Source organism: Panthera uncia, chromosome D4, assembly GCF_023721935.1.
Source record: "Panthera uncia isolate 11264 chromosome D4, Puncia_PCG_1.0, whole genome shotgun sequence".
NCBI classification, from domain to species: domain Eukaryota; kingdom Metazoa; phylum Chordata; class Mammalia; order Carnivora; family Felidae; genus Panthera; species Panthera uncia.
The window spans coordinates 91,363,989-91,386,689 of record NC_064807.1 but is presented as its reverse complement, the minus strand read 5'-3'; the positions used below and the strand labels follow the sequence as shown (position 1 = coordinate 91,386,689).

Here is a 22,701-nt window from a genome sequence, read left to right as displayed (position 1 = left end):
CAGCCATCCCGCGGGTGGCCTTGGAGGTCGGGTTTCTCTCTCTGTGCTGAGCAGGTGCGCTCGGAGGACCTCAGCAGCCCAGAAGATCACTTCTCCCAGGGCTGCTGACTGCCCTTCTAACCAGCAGCTTTATTCTTGCGGCCCTGGGAAGCCAGGGCCATGCCTGTGTTGGCCCTTCGTGACCACAATGTTCCCTTCCAGGCCGGCTTTTGTCTGGGTCCTGTCCTGCAGTCCTGGGGGCTGCAGTTGACGGAGCAGCGGTCACAGTCTACCATGGTAACCGCCTTACGTGCCTCCTGGTGACGGGTGGGTGCTGGGATTTGTGGGCTTGCTTCACTCCTGGCTGCTCCTGTCACCTCCGTCCCAGCCTGTTGCCGGGGTAGGGAGGGGCTCTGCGGCAGCCTTGCTGACAGGTGCTTTGTCTGTCTGTGACCTCACCCAGCTCGTGGGGATTGTGATCGGAGCCCTCCTGGCCCTCGCCCTTGTTGGCGTCACCGTCTTTTTTGTGTATAGGAGAGTTAACCGATTCCGTGAGTATCTTACTTCAGATATCCACCTCTATGGGGAAGGGACAAGGGCTTGGGAGAGTGGGGGGGGAAGGTTCGGTGACCTAACCCCTGTTGTGAGCTTCTAGGAGCAGCCCTCAAGCCTGTGGTGGCTTTTGGTGGGAATCGCTGGCCTGAGGCTGTGCACGCCAGGCCTATGGGATTTGAGTATGTTCCCAGCTTTCTCGGCTCGCAGAGACCCTTTTCTGAATGCCCTTCCATTTCACTGGGTACGAAGGGCTGCGAGTCCTGGTACGAAGGGCTGTGAGGCCTGTTCCCTGTGATCCGGTCTGTGCCAGCCTGGGCCCCAGACGCTGGGTGCCGTTCCCTGACACCACAGACCGTAGCAGGGGCAGGATAGGCTCGGCGTGTGTGCCCTACGGGCTGCTTGGCAGAGCCTTCCTGCCTGCCTGTGTCCCAGCCGTGGCTCAGGAGACCCCTCTGCTCCCCTTGCAGGACAGGTAGAGCCCGCTCCGCAGTACAGATTCCGAAAGAGAGACAAGGTGATGTTTTACGGCAGGAAGATCATGAGGAAGGTAACTTGTGCCGCAGGCCCTGTGTTCCCACAGGCCCCAGCGCAGTGGGGGCCCCAACAGCCTGCAGCTGCCCTCATGCCGCATTGCGGGGTCCTCCTAACGTTCAGAGACTGTTGGCCAGAGCAGAGACGGAGGGCTCATTGGCCCTTTGAGGTGCACATTCGTCTCAGCTAGAAAAGCGGACAGAGTCTCTTTCAGGAATATTCTGCGGTGCGTGGACACACAGGGTTCTGGCCATGGTGCTGAAATTGGGGGTCCTGCCGAGATCTGGAAGCTAGGAGGCCTCACTTCTCAGTCTGGTGGAGCCCTGCCTGCTCACCCCCGGTCTCTTCCGCTCCCCTGAGGGCAGGAGGGACCCCACACTTCCCAGAGGCTTAGTGTACTTGAAATACGTGTTTAAAATAACTCCTGGTATTTTAAAATAGTCCCGATTTGTTACTTGTTCTGGATAAGCAGTTAATTCGTGTTCTTTGTAGCAAACTCGAAATACCACACAAGAAGCCATGTGAGTCCTTAGGTGGACCTCCTGTTCTCCTGGCGGTGAAACAAAGACGCACTGGTGCTGCTTGCAGGCCATGATGCTGGCCTAGAGCCTGAACGGGATAGGGGCAGCTTTTAAAAGGCTGTCGAAAGGGGCTGCTGTGCCAGCGTGACAGAGGGGAGGCTGAGTGTCAGCTTTGCAGGCAGAGGGAACACAGGCCTGAGGATCCAGCACTCTGAGAATGCTGGCTGTTTGGTGATACGGCCAGGTGGCACTTCATCGTCAACGGCACCAGGGATGGTTCCCTGTGCCCAGGGCAAGTGGGGCAGGTGGGGCAGGCAGGGAAAGACCCTCGGAGCTGCTGTCACACCTGCAGGCAGCCCAGCTCCTGAGGGCTGAGGTTGACCCCTGAGGCTGAGGCTGGGTCCAGTAGGTCACAGGGTCAGGACTCGGCCTTTCCCTTCACCTTGCAGGTGACCACGCTGCCCCACACTCTCGTGGGGAGCACGGCTGCCCCCCGGCAGCGGGCAAGGAAGAGGACCAAAGTGCTGTCTTTGGCCAAGAGGTACTGGGAATGTCCTTGAGACCACACGTGCCCCAGCTGGCCTCCCTGGCGGGCCCTGGTGAGCCTGCTGGCCATCGCTGCTGCCTATGGCTTCCCTGCCTCTGGGTTTGCAGTACTCCTGCCATCTGCTTCGAACCCCTTTGGGCTTCTGCTCCAGAGGCACGTATCTCTGCTTTGTAGGATTCTGCGTTTCAAGAAGGAATACCCAACCCTGCAGCCAAAGGAGCCACCACCCTCCCTGCTGGAGGCGGATCTCACAGAGTTTGACGTGAAGAATTCTCACCTGCCATCAGAAGTTTTGTACATGCTGAAGAATGTGAGGTGAGACCAGCCGGGTGAAGGAGGCTGCAGGAGGCCTGGGGCTGTGCTCCCTAGGACTGCCCGAGCTAAGTTTACCTTCCCTGGCCGTCCGCACGGCCCCTCACAGCTCTTTCCTGTTTAGTTTAGTATTTGTTTACTAATCAGCATTTCCGTCTTCGTGAGGAAACTCAGAGCAGCTATGGGAAGTGTGTGGCTGGATCAAAGCTGCAAGTCTGGGTTCCCTTCCATCTCTGCCCAGAAACCCCATTCTTTCTAGTGGCGCTTCACCATCCAGGAGGGGCGTTCCGTCCACCTGCTTTTGCTTATGTCTCTGGTTCAGATTCATAGTCATGGCTCGAGAGTTCTTCGAGCTGACGGGAAAGCAGTTTATGGGAATTCCCGAAGTGTAAGCTTCTGTCCTGACAGTGACTCCAGGTGGCCAGTGCTGCAGGGTCTGCTTCTCTGTGAACTCTAGCCCTGTGGGTCTGACCAGCAGTGCCTGTGGCAGTGGCTGTATTTGCATCAGCCTCTTGGAAATGCTGTCCTTCCTTCTCTCCTTTCCAGAAGGTGTCCCACATGTGCTATGGTTCTTACAGGGTCCTGGGCCACTTTGAGAAGCCACTCTTCCTGGAACTTTGCAAACACATGATCTTTGTACAGCTGCTCGAAGGGGAACACGTCTTTCAGCCGGGGGAACCAGATACCAGCATCTATGTAGTGCAGGATGGGCGCCTGGAAGTCTGCATCCAGGACGCGGTAAGAGCGCCTGTCATGTGTGTGGATGGCCCAAGGGAGTGCAGAGCAAGGTGGAGGGTGTGGGTCTGTTGTGTATGTTGTTTGTTGTGTTTCTTTTTTTTAAGTAAGTTCTACACCCAACATGGGGCTTGAACTCACAACCCTGAAATCAAGAGTTGCATGCTCTACCGACTGAGCCAGCCAGGCGCTCATGTTGTGTTTTTACTTAGATGTCTGTCATTGAAAACATTTTTTTAAGTTTTATATTGAAAAGTTAGTATAACATTTTAAGTTTCAGTTCTTTGGGGAAAATGGCACACTTTGGTCCCGGCATTGGCACACAGCTGCCCTTCAGTGTTGGTACGTTACCTTCACTCATGCATGTGGGGGTACCCATGGGTTAGTGGGTTCAGCGGCATTCGGTGGTTTTCTGCCTTTTACCTGTTCTAAGCCTTTTGAGATGTCTCTCCAGTTTCCCGAGAACACCCTCAGCAGTTGGGTGTTGACCTGCCACCATCAGTTGTACCCTTGCCTGTTGTGAATGATTTTAACTCTAAGAAAATAATTAAGGTATTAATTCAGCTGGAAACGCAATACTTGCTTCCTGCCTCTGTTAATTACACCCATGAATCAGATGTCCCAGGGAGCAGCTTCCAGGCCAATCAAGCCTGTGGAAGTCTTGCTTTCCAGCAGAATGTATCCTTTGATTTGCCCAGGGGAGTGACCCAGGCTTCCCACTGCTTATTATTGTTGAAGCAGACACTCAGTGAGCCCCAGTCTGCACAAAGTGGCCCCTGACCTTAGGGAAGTCCCCACCTGCCAGGACCCTGGGGTGGGCCCTGACCCATAATGGATCCCACATATTCTTTGGGTTTCTAGATACGATGTTGTCCGGGCAAAATTACTGTGTATGTGTGGCTTCATCCCACACTGGACTTGATGGGATGATGAGAGAAGAAATGGTCTTTGTCTAGTTTCCTCCCATTTGGGCCATCAGCATCCAGGGTTATTGTTTCCCAGCTAGCCAGCCTTTCCTGAAAATGTGACTTTGGGCCAGAAGGAAGGGTTCTTGGAGGGTGACCAGGGCCAAGTTTGAACAAGTTCAAAAAGGAATTTCCTGGGTGAAGCTGAGAAGTTCCTGTATTAAATAAGCACCCACTTTTCTTTCTCTTTTAGTCCAGTGGAAAAACACATCAAAATGCTATTATTTATGCCAGTAACAACCGAATTTGGTCCTTAGAACTTTTTGTTTGGGCCAGCACACTCACTTAGGTTTTATGAAATTCAGTCTAAGTCCTCCTAGTGAGAATAAGCCCTGGGTTGAAGGGCCACGCCCAGGCCGAGCTTCCTGATTGCTCTTAACTCATCTTTGTTTTTTCTGTCCTCTGCTTTGGAGCTTGCTCCACCTCTAATTCCTGAAGGTCAAGTAGGGCACAGCCTAACCCTCGGGACAGGCGACAGTGGAGGCTGGGTTGCCCAGCTGGCCTGGGCTGGGCTGAGCCACCTGTCAGGGGATGACTCTGCTCTGTTTCCTGAGTGCAGGATGGCACCGAGGTGGCAGTCAAGGAGGTTCTGGCTGGAGACAGCGTCCACAGTCTCCTCAGCATCCTGGATGTCATCACTGTGAGTCTCCCGGGTCTACCCAGAAGTCACCTGGACAGCATGTCCCTCACTGCCGAGTCCAGTTCTCCCCAGTGGCGAGGGGCTGGCCTAGGACGGGAGGGACCCCCAGCAGGTCAAGGGTGTGTGGGAAAGCAGCTGTAACTGTGTGTTGAAGGAGAGCTGGGCATTTGCTCACGGGTTTTGGCTGTCTCTTAAATGATTATTGTTATATACACGTGGTCTGAGATGCAAGAGGCACAAATGTTGTGAGTGAAAACACTTCCTCTCACCCTTCAGGCCCCAAGGCCCCTTCCTAGGAGGGCCCTCCCATGGATCTTCTGTGGTAGCGGGTGTCTCTCTGTTGTTCCCAATCTCCTGCTGTTGACTGGTTTTGTGTGCACGCCACTCCATGTTTGAGGACCAATTTGCAAGACAGATCCCTAGCAGAGACTTCCCAGGTGTGAGAGTGCACCCCCCACACGCCTGAGCCACAGTCCTGCGGGAGGACACCTGTGTCCTCACCCCACCAGCTAGGGAGCCATCTCATGTTTGATCTTTGCCAGTCCAGTCAATTAAAAGATAACATGAAATGTTATCTTGGGATTTTTAAACTTTTTATCATGGTACACTTGAAACATATTCAAAAGAAGACAGGATCGTAAAATTAATCGTGTGTGCATCACCAGCTTCAAGAAGTCTCAGCTCAGCATGACTATTCCTATCTCATTAACTAGAATTTAGTGTTTAATTTTCTTTTTCTCATGAGTAAAGTCTTCATACAATGAAGCAAATCTTAGGTGTCTGCTACTTGAGCTTAGATAATGCACACACCTGTGTAGCTCAAAAGGTGGCATGTGATTGTCACCTTACCTTCGAAGTTATTCTTTCTGCTTTCACTTTTAGCTATACATTGAGGCAGCTTATACCTCAGTTTCCCCAGAAACTGCACAGAGGAGTCTCTAGAGCAGTTCAGCAGACCTTGGCAAGGACGCATCCGTGTGGGGCCAGGAACCTATGTACTTGTGTGACACTCACATGGTGGGCGGAGCCCTTGGTGTGTGTCCTCTGATCCAGTTCTTGAGTTCTTGTGCACAAGGGGGTGATAAACTCCAGAGACTTTGAGGGTGCCCACTGTTTTCACCCATCCCTGTTAGGCTGGCACAGACGTGTTTTGAGCTGTGGTGGGGCCTGGGGTGGAGGCATGGATAGGACTCTGGCATCTTGCTCTGGCCCCAGGACCTGGTGTGCCTTCACGAGATGCTTGGCCAGGGCTGAGAGGGACACTACCTCTGAGCAAGGCAGACCTGCCTTAGAAGGCCAGCTGAGGGCAGCCTCTGCCTGGAGCCTTGTGCTGGGAGAGGCTACCCAGACGTGCAGGACAGGCCCCATATGGCTGTGTAGGGCTCTGGCTGGTGTGTTGGAATCTGTAAGGTGCACAGTTTTCTTTCTGTAAAGGATGTGAAATGAGCAGAAATGATTCCAAGGAGAAGAGCTGAGTCCCAGAACTCACTTAGAACATTTGAGAACCACATGCCCAGAGTTCCCGATGTACAGGGCTTGGTTAGGAGGTCGGGACTACCCCACTCCCCCATTGTGGGCAAACTTCCAGTTACACAGCTCCCTCCAGAGACTGCTGGGCCCACCCTGGTAACACAGACATTGCTAACATGTGAGGACTTACAAGGGTTGAGGGGCTCCCCCTGAAACCAGGGACCCAGACCAGCCAAGTTCCTGACCATTCAACCCTGGCGGTGTAGATGTGATGTACGTGTGGGCCGCTGAGACTCATCCGTGGCAGGGCGGGGGGAAGGGGGGCATGCAAGTGGTGCAGCCACTGTGGAAACAGCATGGTAGTTTCTTGAAAGTTAAAGATGCATAGACCGCATGGCCCAGAAGTTCCACTCCTGGATATTTAGCAAGAGAAATGAAAACTGTTTGCACAAAATCCGGTGCGTGAACATTTATAACAGCTTATTTATAATTGCCCCAAACTGGAAACAGGCCCAGTGCCCTTCAGCTGCTGGGTGGTAAGGACACTGTGAAGCATCCATAAAATAACCCCGTTCTCAGTCATGAAGAGTGCCACTGCTGGTGTGTGAACAGCATGGCGGGCCTCCAGCTGCCGTCTCTGTGAGAGGAGCCAGACCTGTGTGGTTCCATTTATGTGACCTTTGGACAAAGGCAAAGCCATCAGGACAGAGAAAATCCCAGGGGTTGCCAGGAAGCAACAGTGGAAGGATAGGCTGGTGCCAGCAGAGGGTGGCATCCTCGCCAGAAAAACGGGTTTCTCTGTAGTGCCAGCCGGCTCCTCTGAAGTGGTTGGTGCTTGGAGCCCGCTGGCCATCTGCTTCCCGTGAAGGGCAAGGCTCCTCAGGGCCCTCGTGGGTGTCCCGTGTGGGGCAAGGTGCTGCCATCTCGCCCCTTCTGGAGACAGGGTGCTGGGAGCGGCCTGACCTCGCTGTCCTTGCAGGGCCACACTGCTCCATACAAAACTGTGTCCGCCCGTGCGGCTGTCCCTTCCACCGTCCTCCGGCTCCCAGCAGTGGCTTTTCAAGGAGTTTTTGAGAAGTATCCTGAAACCCTGGTGAGGGTAGTGCAGGTGGGTCGCTTTTGCAGTCCCCCTTTCTGGCCTGGGAGCCACTGCACGCACATGAAGGCGCATCCCGAGTGGGTGTAGAAAAGACTAAGGTGGCTTTTTGGAAGTTTTGTAATACACATTTTACAGTAAAAGTTAACATTCATGACCTCACAGAGGTCCTCGGAACTCCTACCAGCCCCCAAGAGGGTTCTTTTTTTATTATTAAACTTGTTTTGAAGTAATCTTAAAGATTTACCAAAAACTTGCACACATAATGCAGAGAGTCCTTACGTCCCTAGCGCCAGTATCTTAGGTGGCCGTTGGGGGGTTGTCAGAACCTCGGGTTCATGCCTGGGAGGGTGGTGAGGGGCGCGGGGGTCTGAGGAGGCACCAGGCCTGGCACAGCTGGCTGTCCCCTCACAGATCATCATGGTGCGGCTGCAGCGGGTCACCTTTCTGGCTCTGCACAACTACCTGGGCCTGACCACAGAGCTCTTCAACCCTGTAAGTGCAGCCTTGCCCCCCCCCCCCCCCGCCCCCATCCTTGTGGCCAGGACCCTGGGCCTTGAAAGGTTTACTCCTCTGCCTTAAAGCGGATACTGGTAGATGAGTCAGGGGCTTGAGTGTCCCGAGAGTTCCTGCCGAGAACCCTTCCCACCCATGGGGTTTGGGGGATGGGACTCCTACTCCTCCCAGAACAGCCTGCAGTTTGGCCTGAATGTGGCCCCTTTGGTCACCTTGCTCTGTGACCTCATTTCCCCTTTCCTGTTGCTCACTTGGTGCACACAGCTGAGCTGCCTGCCCACCCAGTGGAGGCGGCCACCTCCTGCACCCTGGGGTCCCTCCCGCCATGGGGTTGAGCTGATGGCTGTGAGAAGGGTCAGCTCACTCCACCCAGAGCTGCTGTGAGCAGTAGATGAGACCCTCCGAGGCCCTGGTTGGAGGGGGCTGGATGCTGATCTCTAATTATTGGGGTCAGTGTTACACTTGGGTGTTGTCTCTAGTTTTGATGGGCATTAGGTTTTATCATCTTCCTTTACTGGTATTCTAGGGCATATCCTTTCGGGTTTTTTTTTAACTTAAGATTTAAACAAAATGTTTATTAGAGAGTGTGCGCGCACACACGCGAGTGGGAGAGGGGGTGGGGGTGGACAGAGGATCTGAAGCAGGCTCTGCATTGAGAGCAGAGAACCCGATGTGGGGGCTCAAACTCATGAACCTTGAAATCATGACCACCCAGGTGCCCCAACCTTTTGTTTTCTACATTACTGTCCATCTGTTTTTTAAAAAAAAGTTTAATATTAATTTTTTGAGAGAGACAGAGTATAAGCAGGGGAGGGGCAGAGAGAGAGGGAGACACAGAGTCCAAAGCAGGCTCTAGGCTCTGAGCTGTCAGCACAGGGCCCGATGCGGGGCTCGAACTCACGAACCGTGAGATCATGACCTGAGCCGAGATCAAGAGTCGGATGTTTGACTGAGCCATCCAGGTGCCCCAATATTACTTTCCATCTTAATGAAGGGCATTAAGGTTTCTGACAGTGTGGACCACCATTTAAACTTGACGGAGTTGCCAGGATAAAGCAGGCTGGGCCTTTGTTGCCGTAAGCACACAGCTAGTCTCTCCACTGGTCACCACTCTTCTCATCCCCCTAAGTGTGGCTGCGGAGACTACTAGCCCAGGGTACCGCTGGAGCACCTGCTTCTTTCTCACGCCCCAGGAGAGCCAGGCTATCCCCCTGGTGTCTGTGGCCAGCGTGGCTGCTGGCAAGGCCAAGAGGCAGGTGTGCTGTGGCTCTGAGGATCGTCTTGAGAGGCCCCTCCGGCCCCAGGAGTCCTGCGATCCAGGTACTGGCCCTGGCCTGGCCTCCAGCCTGTGTCGGGCCTCCTTTCCTCCCCTCACCCCTGTCTCTGTGGGAGGACTTGGCTCCAGGAGGCAGCCATTCGGGGAGCAGATTCCAAACTTCATGTCGTTCTAGCCCTTGAGAGGGGCCTACATCTGGGGCAAGAGACTGTCCACTGAAGCATCTTGGCTAGGGGTCACCTCCAGGGTGACAGTATAACGTGGAGCCATGCTAACAGATGTGGGACAGGTCACCAGCTCGTGTATGAACAAATGGCTAACAGACTAGTAAAATCAAGCTATGCTGCGCGGGGTCCTTCCTGGAAGGTGGCTTTGTATAAACTCACCTGAGGGTCCGGTGGAGCGCCGAAGCGTGCCAGGCTCATGCCAGTGCGCTTGGAGGGCCACCTGGACTAAAACGGTCCCTGGGAAGGGCCAGGCACGTGTGGGTGGTGAGGGTGTGTTCAGAGGCCCTTGAGACATGATTTCTGCACTGCTGTGGGAACAGAGGCCTTGCTTCCCACCCGTCTCCTCCCGGCAGATCGAGGGGGCAGCCGTGCAGCAGCCCCTGGGCCTCTGCTGAAGAGGAGCCAGTCCTTCCCGCTGCCTTCTGTTCACGAAGAGATCCTGGATGAGCTCAGCAAGGCCCAGGCAGGTGACCAGGCCCCTTTTGCTCCACCAGGTAAGGCATTGGGTACCCTGACCTTGGAGCGTTGATGGGTGGGCAAGCCCTCAGGCCCAGAGAACCCTGTGCACACACTCAGCCTTGATTTGATGCGGTGGTGATTGTCTTGGTGCCCCAGGCATCCTGTGGGCTCCTCTCCACGCTGTGCCACTTCTGTGCTCCCCGTGTTCTCACCCCCGAGGCTGTGCCCGGCCACTGCAGGAGCATCTGCTCCAGCACCATCCTTTCTTCCCTGTGCACACCATCAGGCTGCATCCCCTGCTGAAATAGACTTCCCAGGCCCTCTGGCGCCTCAGCTGCCACTGGATCTGCTTCCACGCAAGCAGAGCTCTCCAGGAGCTGTCCGTGCCAGCTCGTCCCCAGTCTGTCTCTGCTGAGCTTTCTCAGCAGCTCTCTGCCCCTCTCCGGGGCACCTTCCCCACAGGGACTTGGCCTCTGTGTGGATAGGCTCCCAGCGCATCCTGGCGGTTGGGCCAGGGATTCTCTCATCCCGTCCGCAGCCTTCACAAACTAGCTCATTCCTTACCACCTTCTAATTTTGCTCTTATGTTCATTAGAAAGTTTGTTTAGTTTTTATGTGCATTTTGTGAGTTGCCGGCAGGTTTCATCATCTGGTGTATTTGAGAGCTATCTGCGTCCCCCTTTAAGAATTGTCTGTTTATATTCTCTGCTCATTTTCTGCAGGGTTTCCTGAGTCTGCCTTGTTGACTTGCATTAATTCTGTATATGCTCTGGATAGAGACCTTTCACCATTTGTAATTGTTCAGATGTCTTTTTTCCGTGTTCGTCTGTTACAACGCCCAGCCTTGCGGACCATTGTGGAGCAGGAATCCTTGATGTTCATTTATTGAAAAGCAGCCATTGCACACCTTGTGATTTGTGTTTGGGGCCTTCCTTATTCTTTGCTCATTCACTGGGTTGTAAGTGCATTTGTCTAGATCCTTTTCTGCTATCTCTGTGGTTTTCCCTTCCCTGAGGTCTCCTTCATTTGCACTTCCTACTTGTATGTGTTTGAAGTAAGAAATTAGGTCTTTTCTTACTTTGTATACTGATAATTTACACAGCGCCGTTAAGATCTTTCATTTACCTGTTGCTTTTTTTTTCCTTTGGTGCCATGTTCATTTGGTATCAAGTTTTTGACTCTACGTGGAATTTTTTGTTTGTTTAGTAATAGATTTTTGGAGATGTGATTCACATGCCATTAAGTTCACCCTTTTAAAAAAAATGTTTATTATTATTATTTTTTAAGACAGAGTGGGGAGGGTTTGGAGTGGGGGAAGAATCCCAAGCAGGCTCCATGCTCAGCACAAAGCCCAATGAGGAGCTCGAACTCACAACCGACTTCCAGATCATGACCTAAGCCAATATCAAGAGTCAGATGCTTAACTGACTAAGCCATCCAGGTGCCCTGAGTTCACCCTTTTATTTACTTAGGGGGGCCTGGGTAGCTCAGTTGGTTGGGCATCTGACTTCGGCTCAGGTCATGATCTCGTGGTTCACAAGTTTGAGCCCCATGTCGGGCCCTGTGCTGACAGCTCAGAGCCTGGAGCCTGCTTCTTGGATTTTGTGTCTCCCTTTCTCTCTGCCCTTCCCCTGTTTGTTCTCTGTCTCCCTCCGTCTCTCTCTCTCTCTCAAAAATAAATAAAACATTAAACAAATTTTATTTATTTACTTAATTTCTTTATTTTTTAAAGCTTATTTATTTGAGGGAGAGAGAGAGCACAAGCAGAGGAGGGGCAGAGAGAGGGAGAGAGAATCCCAAGCAGGCTCTGCACTGCCAGCATGGAGCCCAATGTGGGGCTCAAACTCATGAACTGTGAGATCATGACCTGAGCTGAAGTCAAGAGCTGGACGATTAACCAGCTGGCACCCCCCAGTTCACCCTTTTAAAGTGTACAATTTATTAGTATATTCACAAAATTTTACATCCATCACTACTGTCTGTTCCCAGAACATTTTGTCAGACAGTGGAAATGCCGTGTCCTCAGCAGCCATCACCCCCTGCACCAGCCCCGGGCAACCACTGATCTGCTTTCTGTCTCTTGGGTTTGCCTGTTCTGGATATTTCATTACTAGGATCTACTTTTTAGGTATCTTTTGTGTTTTTAGGTATTCCTTTGTGTTCTATTTGCCTGTTTCTTCATGGATCCCAAGGTGTTCTCAATTTTCATTAACTGCTTATGGTTGTATAATATGAATACAGAAGGTGTAAATCGTGAACAGACAGCTTATGATTTTTCACAAACTGAACTCACTTGTGAGGCCGGCACCCAGGTGCAAAAAGCAGGTGCCACGGTTACCAGTGGTGAAGTTAGGCTACTGCTCCCTGCTCTTCTGAGTCCCAGCAGCCAGGCTGCTTCTCAGCTTTCGTCTGACATCCATGCGTGTTGTGTGGAGCAAGATGCACCTGTTCTCGCTGATGGATAGAGATTTATTGTGTGAATACACTGCATGTGTGTCTGTTGAACACACATGTATGTGTTCCCGTTGAAACCGCTGGCTCATAAAGTGCACACGATTGACTCGGAGGCACTGCCCACGCTTTTCTGAGTGTCGGTCCCAGTTCGTGCTTCCACTACCCTCCCAAGGCTGTGCTGTCCACTGTGGAGCCTCCGTCCCCTCAGGTGCTCTTGGCCTTGGGTGTCTGTGCTGCCGACAGGTCGCACCATCTTCCGGGAAACCTCCTGCTCTTGCACCGTCCTGTCTTCTTCACCTCACCCCCTGGGCCACAGTGGGTCTCTCTGTGGCTGCACCTCCAGCCTCCTGATGACTCTTGAGCCCCAGCACTTTCCATTTCCATGGGGAGTGGGCTGCCATTGTCTTTTGTCCATTTTCCTCTTAGGGTGTCATTCATCTAATTGTTGATTAATAGGACTTCTTTAGATAGTCTGTTAGATATAGGTATTGAAAATATTTTGTGCTCTTTTCACCCTCTTAATGGTGTCTTTTAATGAACAGAAGTTTTTAAATTTCATAGAGTCCAATTTATCAATTTTTTTCTTTTGTGATTATTATTTTGTGTCCTATTTGGGAAATCTGCTTGTAAGATTTAACATTTTACCATTCATATTTATCCTTCTAGGATTCGTTCTTTTGTCTAAAGTGAATGGGGGTCATGATACACTTTTTTTCCAGCTATTCAGCTGACCTGCTGTATTTTTTAAAAATGTGTTTAGCAAATTTTTTCAAAAGAAGCTTAAGTGCTAGATAACTGAAAATACTAGCAGTCCACAAATAATAAAGTTTGATTCTGAATTATCTAGTTCCATTAACATGTCTGGTTAACATCCATGCAGGTCCCAATACCTTTCCTCTGGTCCAGAAAAATAATGCCCTCTTATAGGACATGTGTCTGCAAAGATCAGAGACACTGATCAGAATCTTAAGTTTTGTCAACTGTCTTGTATATAGTACATAATACGTGATGTGTATAAACTAGGAGAATAGCATCCTACAGAAATGTGTAACCTTTGATATATGCGTGTATCCATTACGGGGAGTATGGTTGGGTTTTATTTGTAAAATAGATATTGGTATCTTGGCTTAATTTGTAAAATAGATACAGTACCTTGGCTTAATAATAAAACAGTAATATGTTAATATATAAAATGTTAATAGGTTGTTAAATAATAACATAACAGTATTACAGTAAGTACTATAAATACACAGTATCTCAGACTGAACAAAAATAGTTATGATTAAAAGTTGGTTGTGGGGGTACCTGGCTGGCTCAGTCAGTGGAGCGTGTGACTCTTAATCTCGGGGTCATAAGTTTGAGCCCACGTTGGGTATACAGCTGACTTAAAAATAAAATCTTAAAAATAAAAAAAAAATTTTCTTCTAATGTTTAGTTTTGAGAGAGAGCACAAGTGGGGTAGGGGCAGGGAGACAGTCACAGAATCCAGAGCAGGCTCTGAGCTGTCAGCACAGAGCCTGATGCAGGGCTTGAACTCATGAGCTGTGAGATCATGACCTGAGCTGAAATCGGGCGCTTAACCAACTGAGCCACCTAGGCACCCCCCCCCCCAATTTTTTTAATTTAAAAAACAAAATAAAAGTTGGTTGTGGGTCACAGGAGAGCATGACAGCACAGTGACTTTGCGCTCCAGTGGTTTTATCTACCAGGATCTGTGCTCCTCAGGCTTCAAGGAGAGCTCAGCCGGCCTTCGGTGAGCGCATATGGACCCACGTGCCCAGGCTGCTCCTTAGTGTCCTCAGTCTTCCCTCCATTTGTAGGGGGCACAGCAGGTGCAACCTCAGACCTGAGGATGGCATGTGACCGTGCCAGGGTCCTTCTCCATGCAGAAGAACGCCTTGGGAGCTCTGTGGCCAGCAAGGTGGGTGGGGACCCTCTTTCCCCTCTCTGGCTTTGGTGCCCCTTGGCTGTAGTGTGTGCTACGGGGACCCTTCCCCTGCCACACCCCTCTGATCATGCTGCCTCTGTTCTTCTCAAGTCCAAGAAGAACGTGATTGTTGCAGACACTCCCTCTGCGGTCTTCCACTACTCAGAGACTAACTTAGATGAGACTGTCTCCAGCAGGAAGACAGATGCTATCTTCAGAGCCGCCAAGAAGGACCTGCTCACCCTGATGAAGCTGGACGTAAGTGGCCACCCTCCTGCCCTGTCTCTGGCTTGGGTGAGCATGGAGACATGTGCAGTCTCTGGTGGGACAGGTGGGTGATGACTCCTGCACATTGTCCTAAAGACCCACGCCTTTGGGGCAGTGTGTCCCGGGATGGCGTTATTGTGCTGGCGGCTTTGCAGACCCTCTCCCTGGCACTTTCTCAGTACATCCTTGCCCTCCTCCGCGGGCTGTGAGTCCTGTGTGCTCTGCAAACTTTGGATGCCATCTAAGGGTTAAAGAGTTGTGAATACCTTGTATACAGAAGAGAGTGGGTGCCCATGGAGCCACCACATAAGGGACCAAACTACTGGTCCCGAAACCACCTGTGTGCCCTCAGTGGCTGCAACCCCCTGCTCCCCGGGAAGACCACTGCCTTGCGCCTGTGTGTGGACTTGATGTGCGCGACTCCTCCTGTGTGTCCTCTGGGCCTACTGACACTCGCTCAGCTTTGTGCCTGTGACTTGCCCACAGGGTTGTCAGTCCTGGAGGCCCCATCACTGCTGTCTCTGGCTCGGGCCAGCATGGGAATGTGCTGTGCATATCTATCTCTCATCCATGCTGTGGAGGGACACACACTCATGTGTCTGTGTCCCAGGGGGTATATATCACCACTTGCCCAGATCAGTGGCAAGGGCTCCTGTGACCCTGCATGCATGACAGCAATCGGGATTTTCAGACTTTTCCATTTCAGACAAATACAGGCACAATGAACATGGCTTTTAATTTTTCTTATTTTATTATTTTTTAAGATTTTATTTTTGGGGGCACCCGGGAGGTTTGGTTGGTTAAGCATCCAGCTTTTGATCTCAGCTCAGATCTTGATCTTAGGGTCGTGAGTTCAAGCCCCATGTTGGACTCCACACTGGGCATGGAACCTACTTTAAAAAAAAATGCTTATTCTGTATCTATTGATATGACCATGTGGTTTTTTTTTTTTTTGTTTTTTTTTTTTGTTTTTTTTTGTCTGTTGTTGGGATGAATTACATTGAACTGATTTTTATTTTTTTTAAAAAAACCTGTTTTTTAATGTTTATTTTATTTTTGAAGGAGAGAGAGACAGGGTGTGAGTGGGGGAGAGAGACACACACACACACACACACACACACACACACAGAATCCGAAACAGGTTCCAGGCTCTGAGCTGTCAGCACAGAGCCCAACATGGGGCTCGAACTCACAAACCACGAGATCATGACCTGAGCTGCAGTCGGACGCTCAACCGACTGAGCCACCCAGGCGCCCCCCATTAATTGATTTTTCAAGTGTTGGACCAGCCTTGCATACCTGAGACAGATCCCACTTGTTTGTTGCGTATAATTCTTATGTTGTTGGATTTGATTTGCTAATGCTTTGTTGAGAAATTTTGCATCTGTGTTCATGAGAGACACAGGTCTAAGGTTTTCTTGTATTGTCTTTGTCTGGTTTTGGTGTTTGGGAAATGCTGGCCTCATAGAATAAGCTAAGAATTCCCTCTGCTTCAATTTTCTGAAAGAGATTGTAGAGAATTAGTATAATTTCTTCCTTAAATATCTGGCAGAATTTACCAGTGAACCCATCTGGGCCTGGTACATTCTGTTTTGGAAAGTTATTAATTGCTGACTCAATTTCTTAATAGATATAGGCTTATTCAGGTAGTCTCTTATGTGAATTTTAGTGGATTGTGTCTTTCAGGGAATAGGCTCATTTCATCTAGGTTATTAAATTGTTGAACATAGATTGTTCATAGTATTCCTATATTATCCTTTTACTTTGCTTGTTATCTGTAGTGATGTCCCTTCTTTCATTTCTGATAGTAATAATTTGTGTTCTCTTTCTTTTTTTTCTTAGTCGGCTATAGGCTTATCAATTTTGTTGATTTTTTCAAAGAATTGGCTTTTGATTTTGTTGATTTTCCCTATTGATTTCCTGTTCTCAATTTTATTGATTTCTGCTCTAATTTTTTTATTTAAAAAAAATTTTTGGGGCGCCTGGGTGGCGCAGTCGGTTAGGCGTCCGACTTCAGCCAGGTCACGATCTCGCGGTCCGTGAGTTCGAGCCCCGCGTCGGGCTCTGTGCTGACAGCTCAGAGCCTGGAGCCTGCTTCCGATTCTGTGTCTCCCTCTCTCTCTGCCCCTCCCCTGTTCATGCTCTGTCTCTGTCCCAAAAATAAATAAAAAAACGTTGAAAAAAAAAATTAAAAAAAAAATTTTTTTTAACATTTATTTATTTTTGAGAGACAGAGAGAGGCAGAGTATGAGCAGGGGAAGGGCAGAGAGAGAGGGAGACACAGAATTTGAAGCAGGCTCCAGGCTCCGAGCTGTCAGCACAGAGCCCAACGCGGGGCTCAGACCCACAAACCGCAAGGTCATTGTCTAGCCGAACTCAGACGCTTAACTGAGCCACCCAGGTGCCCCTGCTCTAATTTTTATTATTTCTTTTCTTCTGCCTACTTCTAATTTACCTTTTCCCCCTTATTTTATTTTATTTTATTTTATTTTTAATATTTATTTATTTTTGAGAGAGAGAGTGTGAGCAGGGGAGGGGCAGAGAGAGAGAGAGAGACAGACAGAGAGAGAGAGAGAGAGAGAGAGAGAGAGAGAGAGAGAATCTGAAGCAGGCTCCAGGCTCCAAGCTGTCAGCATAGAGTCCAGTGCAGAACTCAAACTCATGGATCACAAGATCATGACCTGAGCAGAAGTTGCCACCCAGGAGCCCCTCCCTAATTTTATAAGGTGGAAGCTTAGATTATTGATATTGGATCTTTTCTGATTTATGCAATCAGTGCTATAAGTTTCTATCTAAATGCTGCTTTTGCTGGATCCCACAAATTTTGAGTTGTGTTTTCATTTTCATTTAGTTAAAAATTTGTTTAAGATTTCTCTTGAGGGCGCCTGCATGCCTCAGCTGGTTGAGCATCCAACTTCGGCTCAGGTCATGATCTCACGGTTCGTGAGTTCAAGTCCCATGTTGGGCTCTGTGCTGACAGCTTGGAGCCTGGAGCCTGCTTTGGATTCTGTGTCTCCCTCTCTCTCTGCCCCTCTTCTGCTTGCTCTCTGTCTCTTTCAAAAATAAACATTAAAAAAAATTTTTTTAATAAAATTTCTCTTGAGATTTCTTATTTAACCCATGTATTGTTTAGAAATGTGTTGTTTAGGGGCATTTGGGTAGCTCAGGTCATGATTTCATGGTCGGGCTCCATGCTGACCGTGGAGCCTGCTTAAGGTTCTCTTCTGTCCCTCTCCCTCAGCCCCTCCCCTGCTCTTGCCCGTGAGCACACACTCTCTCTCAAAAAAAAGAGGTGTTGTGTAATTTCCAAGTATTTTTGGCTCTTCCAGTTATCATTCTGTTATAATTTCTCACTTAATTCTATCGTGCTCTGAGAGCAGACTTTGTATCATTTGTATTTCCTTAAATTTATGAAGATGTGGTTTATCCCCAAGGCATGGGCTATCTTTGTGAATGTTCCGTGTGGGAAGACTGTATTCTGCTTTTTTGTATGAAGTAATATAGATGATAAATTATGCCAGTTGTTGGATGATCCTGTTGAGCTCAGCCGCGTCTTTACGGATTTTCTGCTAGCTGGGTCTGCATTTCTGACAGAGAGGGCTGAGTCTCCATCTACAATAGTGGATTTGTCTGTTTCTCCTGCGGTTCTGTTTGTGTCTCATGCACTTTAACGTTCTGTTGTTAGGTGTGCACCTCATGTACAGGGTTGGTACACCTTCAAGAATTGACCCCTTTAGAGGCACCAGGGTGGCTCAGTTGGTTGAAGCAGATTGATTTTGCCTCAGGTCATGATCTCACAGTTTCGTGATTTCAAGCCCCACATTGGGCTCTGTGCTGACAGTGCAGAGTCTGCATGGGATTCTCTCTCTCCCTCTCTCTCTCTGCCTCTCCCCATCTCTTGCTGTCTCTGTTTCTCTCAAAATAAATAAATAAATAAACTTAAAAAAAATTGACCCCTTTATCACTGAGAAATGTCCCTCATTATCCCTGGTAATCTTCCTTCTGAGAAGTCTGCTTCATCCTCTGAAATCAGTATAGCTGATTCTGCTTTGTTTTGTTTTCTCTATTCATCTACTTTTAATCCATGTGTGTCTTTACATTTAAAGTGGGGTTTTTTTTAAGTTTATTTATTTTTGACACAGAGAGAGAGCGAGCATGAGCTAGGGAAGGGCAGAGAGAGAGAGAGGGAGACACAGAATCCGAAGCAGGCTCCAGGCTCTGAGCTGTCAGCACAGAGCCCGATGTGGGGCTCAAACTCACGAACCGTGAGACCATGACCTGGGCCGAAGTCAAACGCTTAACCAACTGAGCCACCCAGGTGCCCCTAAAGTGGATTTCTTGTAAACAACATATAGTTGGGTCTTGTTTTTGTAGTTAGTCTGACAACCTTTGTCTTTTTTTTTTCTGCCTTCCCCCTAGTTTATTTTTTAAAATTAATTAGTTAGTTTTTAATTTACATCAAAGTTAGTTAGCTTATAGTGCAATAATGATTTCAGGAGTAGATACCAATGATTCATCCCCTACGTATAACTCCCAGTGCTCATCCCAACAGGTGTTTTCCTTAATGCCCCGTACCCATTTAGCCCATCCGCCCATCTGCCCACCCACAACCCCTCCCACGACCCTCAGTTTGTTCTCTGTATTTGAGTATCTTATGTTTTGTCCCCCCTCCTTATTTTTATTTTTGCTTCCTTTCCTTTATATTCATCTGTTTTGTATCTCAAAGTCCTCATCTGAGTGAAGTCATATGATATTTGTCTTTTCTGACTGACTCATTTCGCTTAGCATAATACTCTCTAGTTCCATCCACGTAGCTGCAAATGGCAAGCTTTCGTTCTTTTTGATTGCTGAGTAATACTCCATCGTGTATATATTCCACATCTTTATCCATTCATCTGTCAGTGGACATTTGGGCTCTTTCCAGACTTTGGCTGTTGTCGATGGCGCTGCTATAAACATGGGGGTGCACGTGCCCCTTCGAAACAGCACACCTGTATCCCTTGGATAAATGCCTAGTAGGGCAATTGCTGGGTCGTAGGGTAGTTCTATTTTTAGTTTTTTGAGGAACCTCCAGACTGTCTTCCAGAGCGGCTGCACCAGCTTGCGTTGCCACCAACAGTGCGAAAGAGATCCTCTTTCTCCGCATCCTCGCCAACATCTGTTGTTGCCTGAGTTGTTCATGTGAGCCATTCTGACAGGTGTGAGGTGGTATCTCCTTGTGGTTTTGATGTGTATTTCCCTGATGAGGAGTGATGTCGAGCATTTTTTCATGTCTGTTCGCCATCTTTGGAGAAGTGTCTATGCATGTCTTTTGCCCATTTCTTCACTGGATTATTTGTTTTTTGGGTGTTGAGTTTGATAAGTTCTTTACAGATTTTGGATACTAACCCTTTATCTGATATGTCATTTACAAATATCTTCTCCCATTCCGTCAGTTGCCTTTTAGTTTTGCTGATTGTTTCCTTCGCTGTGCAAAAGCATTTTATTTTGATGAGGTCCCAATAGTTCCTTTCTGCTTTTGTTTCCCTTGTCTCCGGAGATGTGTTGAGTAAGAAGTTGCCACGGCCGAGGTCAAAGAGGTTTTTGCCTGCTTTCTCCTCTAGATTTTGATGGCTTCCTGTTTTAATTTTAGGTCTTTCATCCATTTTGAGTTTATTTTTGTGTATGGTGTGAGAAAGTGGTCCAGGTTCATTTTTCTGCATGTTGCTGTCCAGTTTTCCCAGCACCACTTGCTGAGGAGATTGTCTTTATTCCATTGGATGTTCTTTCCTGCTTTGTCAAAGATTAGTCAGCCATACGTTTGTGGGTCCATTTATGGGTTCTCCATTCTGTTCCAGTGTCTGAGTGTCTGTTTTTGTGCCAACAACCTTTGTCTTTTAATTGGTGCATTCAGACCGTTGATGTGTAAGTGATTACTGATAGAGTTGGGTTATTACCTACTACATTGTTTACTGTTTCCGATTTGTTGCCCGCGTTTTTCTTGTTTTTTTGCTTTTTGTGATTATTATGCGTTTTGTATCATCTGTTTTTCCTCCTTTTTTGGCTTATCTGTTTTATATTTCTTTTTTACTTTTTTAGTGGTTGCCCTAAACTTGCAGTATATATTTGCATTTAACCCTAGTCTACTTTCAAATTATCCTGACATCTTAAGAAATATATATATTGGTCTCTGCCCCCGGCTTCTGACAGCTTCTGAGTCCTCCTTTTAAACACGATACTGCCTTGTAGAGTGTGAGAGCTTAGAACCAGGTAACCCTAACTGGCCACCACTTGGAGCATCATGGCATGCATAACCAGGTACGTTGTTGCTATTGCTGTTACCATTTTGAAGAGATTTGCCTGTTAGATCAATTAAGAATAAGAACTATGAGGCTCAGTCTGTGGAGCATGCACCCCTTAATCTCAGGGTCGTGAGTTCGAGCCCCGTGCTAGGTATAGAGATTACCTAAAAATAAAATCTTGGGGCCCCTGGGTGGCTCAGTCGGTTAAGCGTCCGACTTCGGCTCAGGTCATGATCTCGTGGCTCGTGAGTTTGAGCTCTGCATCTGGCTGTGCGCTGACAGCTCAGAGCCTGGAGCTTGCTTTGGATTCTGTCTCCCTGTCTCTCTGCTCCTCCCCTGCTCATGCCCTGTCTCTCTCTGTCTCAAAAGTAAATAAACATTAAAAAAAAATTTTTTTTTAAATCTTACAAAAAAAAGAATAAGAACAATGAAAGTTTTTATTTTCCCTTCACTTACGTGTCTCCTCCAGTGCTCTTTTCATTACGTAGATCCGAGGTTCTGACCTGTATCGTTTTCCTTCTCTCTGAAGAACTTCTTTCAACATGTCTCCAGGCAGGTCTGCTGGCAACAGAGTCCCCCTTGTGCGCATCAGGCAGCATCTTCATCACCCCCTCATGTCTGAAGGGCAATTCCAGTGGGTGCAGAATTCCAGGTTTTCTCTGTTTTTTTTCTCTCAACACTCTCAATATTTGACTTACTTTTGTCTTGCTCATGTTCATTTCCGAGAAGTTAGATGTAATTCTTTGTTCCTCCGTAGCTCAGGTGTTTCTTCTCTCCAGCTTCTTTTTTTTTTTTTTTTCCTCCAAGTTTGTTTATTTATTTATAAGAGAGAGAGATAGGGTGAGCGAACTGGAGACAGAGAGAGAGAGGGGGAGAGAGAGAGAATCCCAATCCCTGACACAGGGCTCAAACCCACAAAGTGTGAGATCATGACCTGACCTGAAACCAAGAGTTGGACACTAAACTGACTGAGACCACCAGGCACCTCTTCCCTCCGACTGCTTTCAGGACCCTCGTTTGTCTTGGACCTTCTGTGCGTTGAAATGATCTGTATGCCTGGGTGTGGTGTTCTCTGACTTCCTGGTCTGTGGTTTGGTGCCTGACATTCATTTGGGGGGATTCTCAGTCATTATTGTTGCAGTTATTTCTTTTGTGTCTTTCTCTCTTCCTCCTCCTCCTCCTAGCCTTCCCTTCACATGTGTGTCACACCTTTGTCGTTGTCTCACAGCCCTTGGGGATCCTGTTCTGTGTTTACAGTTTTGCTTGTTTGCTGGAGTTTCACTTTTGGAGTTTCTGTTGCTGTGTCCTTAAGTGTCAAGAGTCTTTGCTCAGTGAGTCCAGTCTGCTAATGAGCCCATCAGAGGGCTCCTTTCTGCCATACTGTCTTTATCTCCAGCTTTTCTCTTTGGTTCTCGAGATTTCTCCCTCTGTGCTTACACTGCCCATGTGTTCTCGCGTGCCGCCTACTTGATCCACAGAGCCCTTAGCGTATATTAACCGCAGTTGTTTAAAATTCTACTCTGATAATTCCAACACCTCTGCCAGGTCTGAGTCTGCTTCTGATGCTGCTCTGTCTCTTCAGACTGTGTTTTTGCCTTTGTGTGTGCCTCGTGGTTTTTTCTTGATGGCTGGATGTGATGTCCCGCGTCAGAGGAGCTGCAGTTTCCCTCTGCTCCCCTGGCAGATCCAGGAGGTGCAGCTGGGCTGGTTTTCTCCCTTCCTCAGCCCCATAGCTGCTGCCACTGCAGCCCAGCCTGGCGGGGTGTGGGACCTGGGCTCTAATCTGTGGCTTCCTGCCTGGCTTCAGGGGGCACAGCACCACCCCCACCCTCCCCACCCCCCCGCCCCAGGCCTGCTTTCTAGGCTTCTGAGAAAGCACAGGGGGGACAAGGCCTGCCACAGTGCACCTGCACCTTCTCTGCGCAGGCTCCAGGTAGCCTCTG

At 48.9% G+C, this 22,701-nt stretch overlaps 1 protein-coding gene across 6 annotated transcripts in view; it reads left to right on the top strand.

The window, feature by feature from the left end:
• The window catches only part of PNPLA7 (patatin like phospholipase domain containing 7), a 63,616-nt gene that overhangs the window by 3,028 nt on the left and 37,887 nt on the right, over positions 1–22,701 (top strand). For 3 of the 6 annotated variants that reach the window (XM_049632465.1, XM_049632474.1, XM_049632483.1), the window contains 13 exons: positions 202–276; positions 443–530; positions 1,002–1,081; positions 2,036–2,127; positions 2,308–2,448; positions 3,024–3,183; positions 4,705–4,785; positions 7,235–7,363; positions 7,766–7,846; positions 9,061–9,187; positions 9,724–9,864; positions 14,104–14,204; positions 14,322–14,468. In XM_049632465.1, the coding sequence (XP_049488422.1) occupies positions 202–276; positions 443–530; positions 1,002–1,081; positions 2,036–2,127; positions 2,308–2,448; positions 3,024–3,183; positions 4,705–4,785; positions 7,235–7,363; positions 7,766–7,846; positions 9,061–9,187; positions 9,724–9,864; positions 14,104–14,204; positions 14,322–14,468 (1,443 nt within the window). Of the gene's footprint in view, positions 1–201; positions 277–442; positions 531–1,001; positions 1,082–2,035; positions 2,128–2,307; positions 2,449–3,023; positions 3,184–4,704; positions 4,786–7,234; positions 7,364–7,765; positions 7,847–9,060; positions 9,188–9,723; positions 9,865–14,103; positions 14,205–14,321; positions 14,469–22,701 lie in introns of those variants that run through there. The other 3 variants (XM_049632499.1, XM_049632491.1, XM_049632501.1) reach the window with 2 other exon arrangements.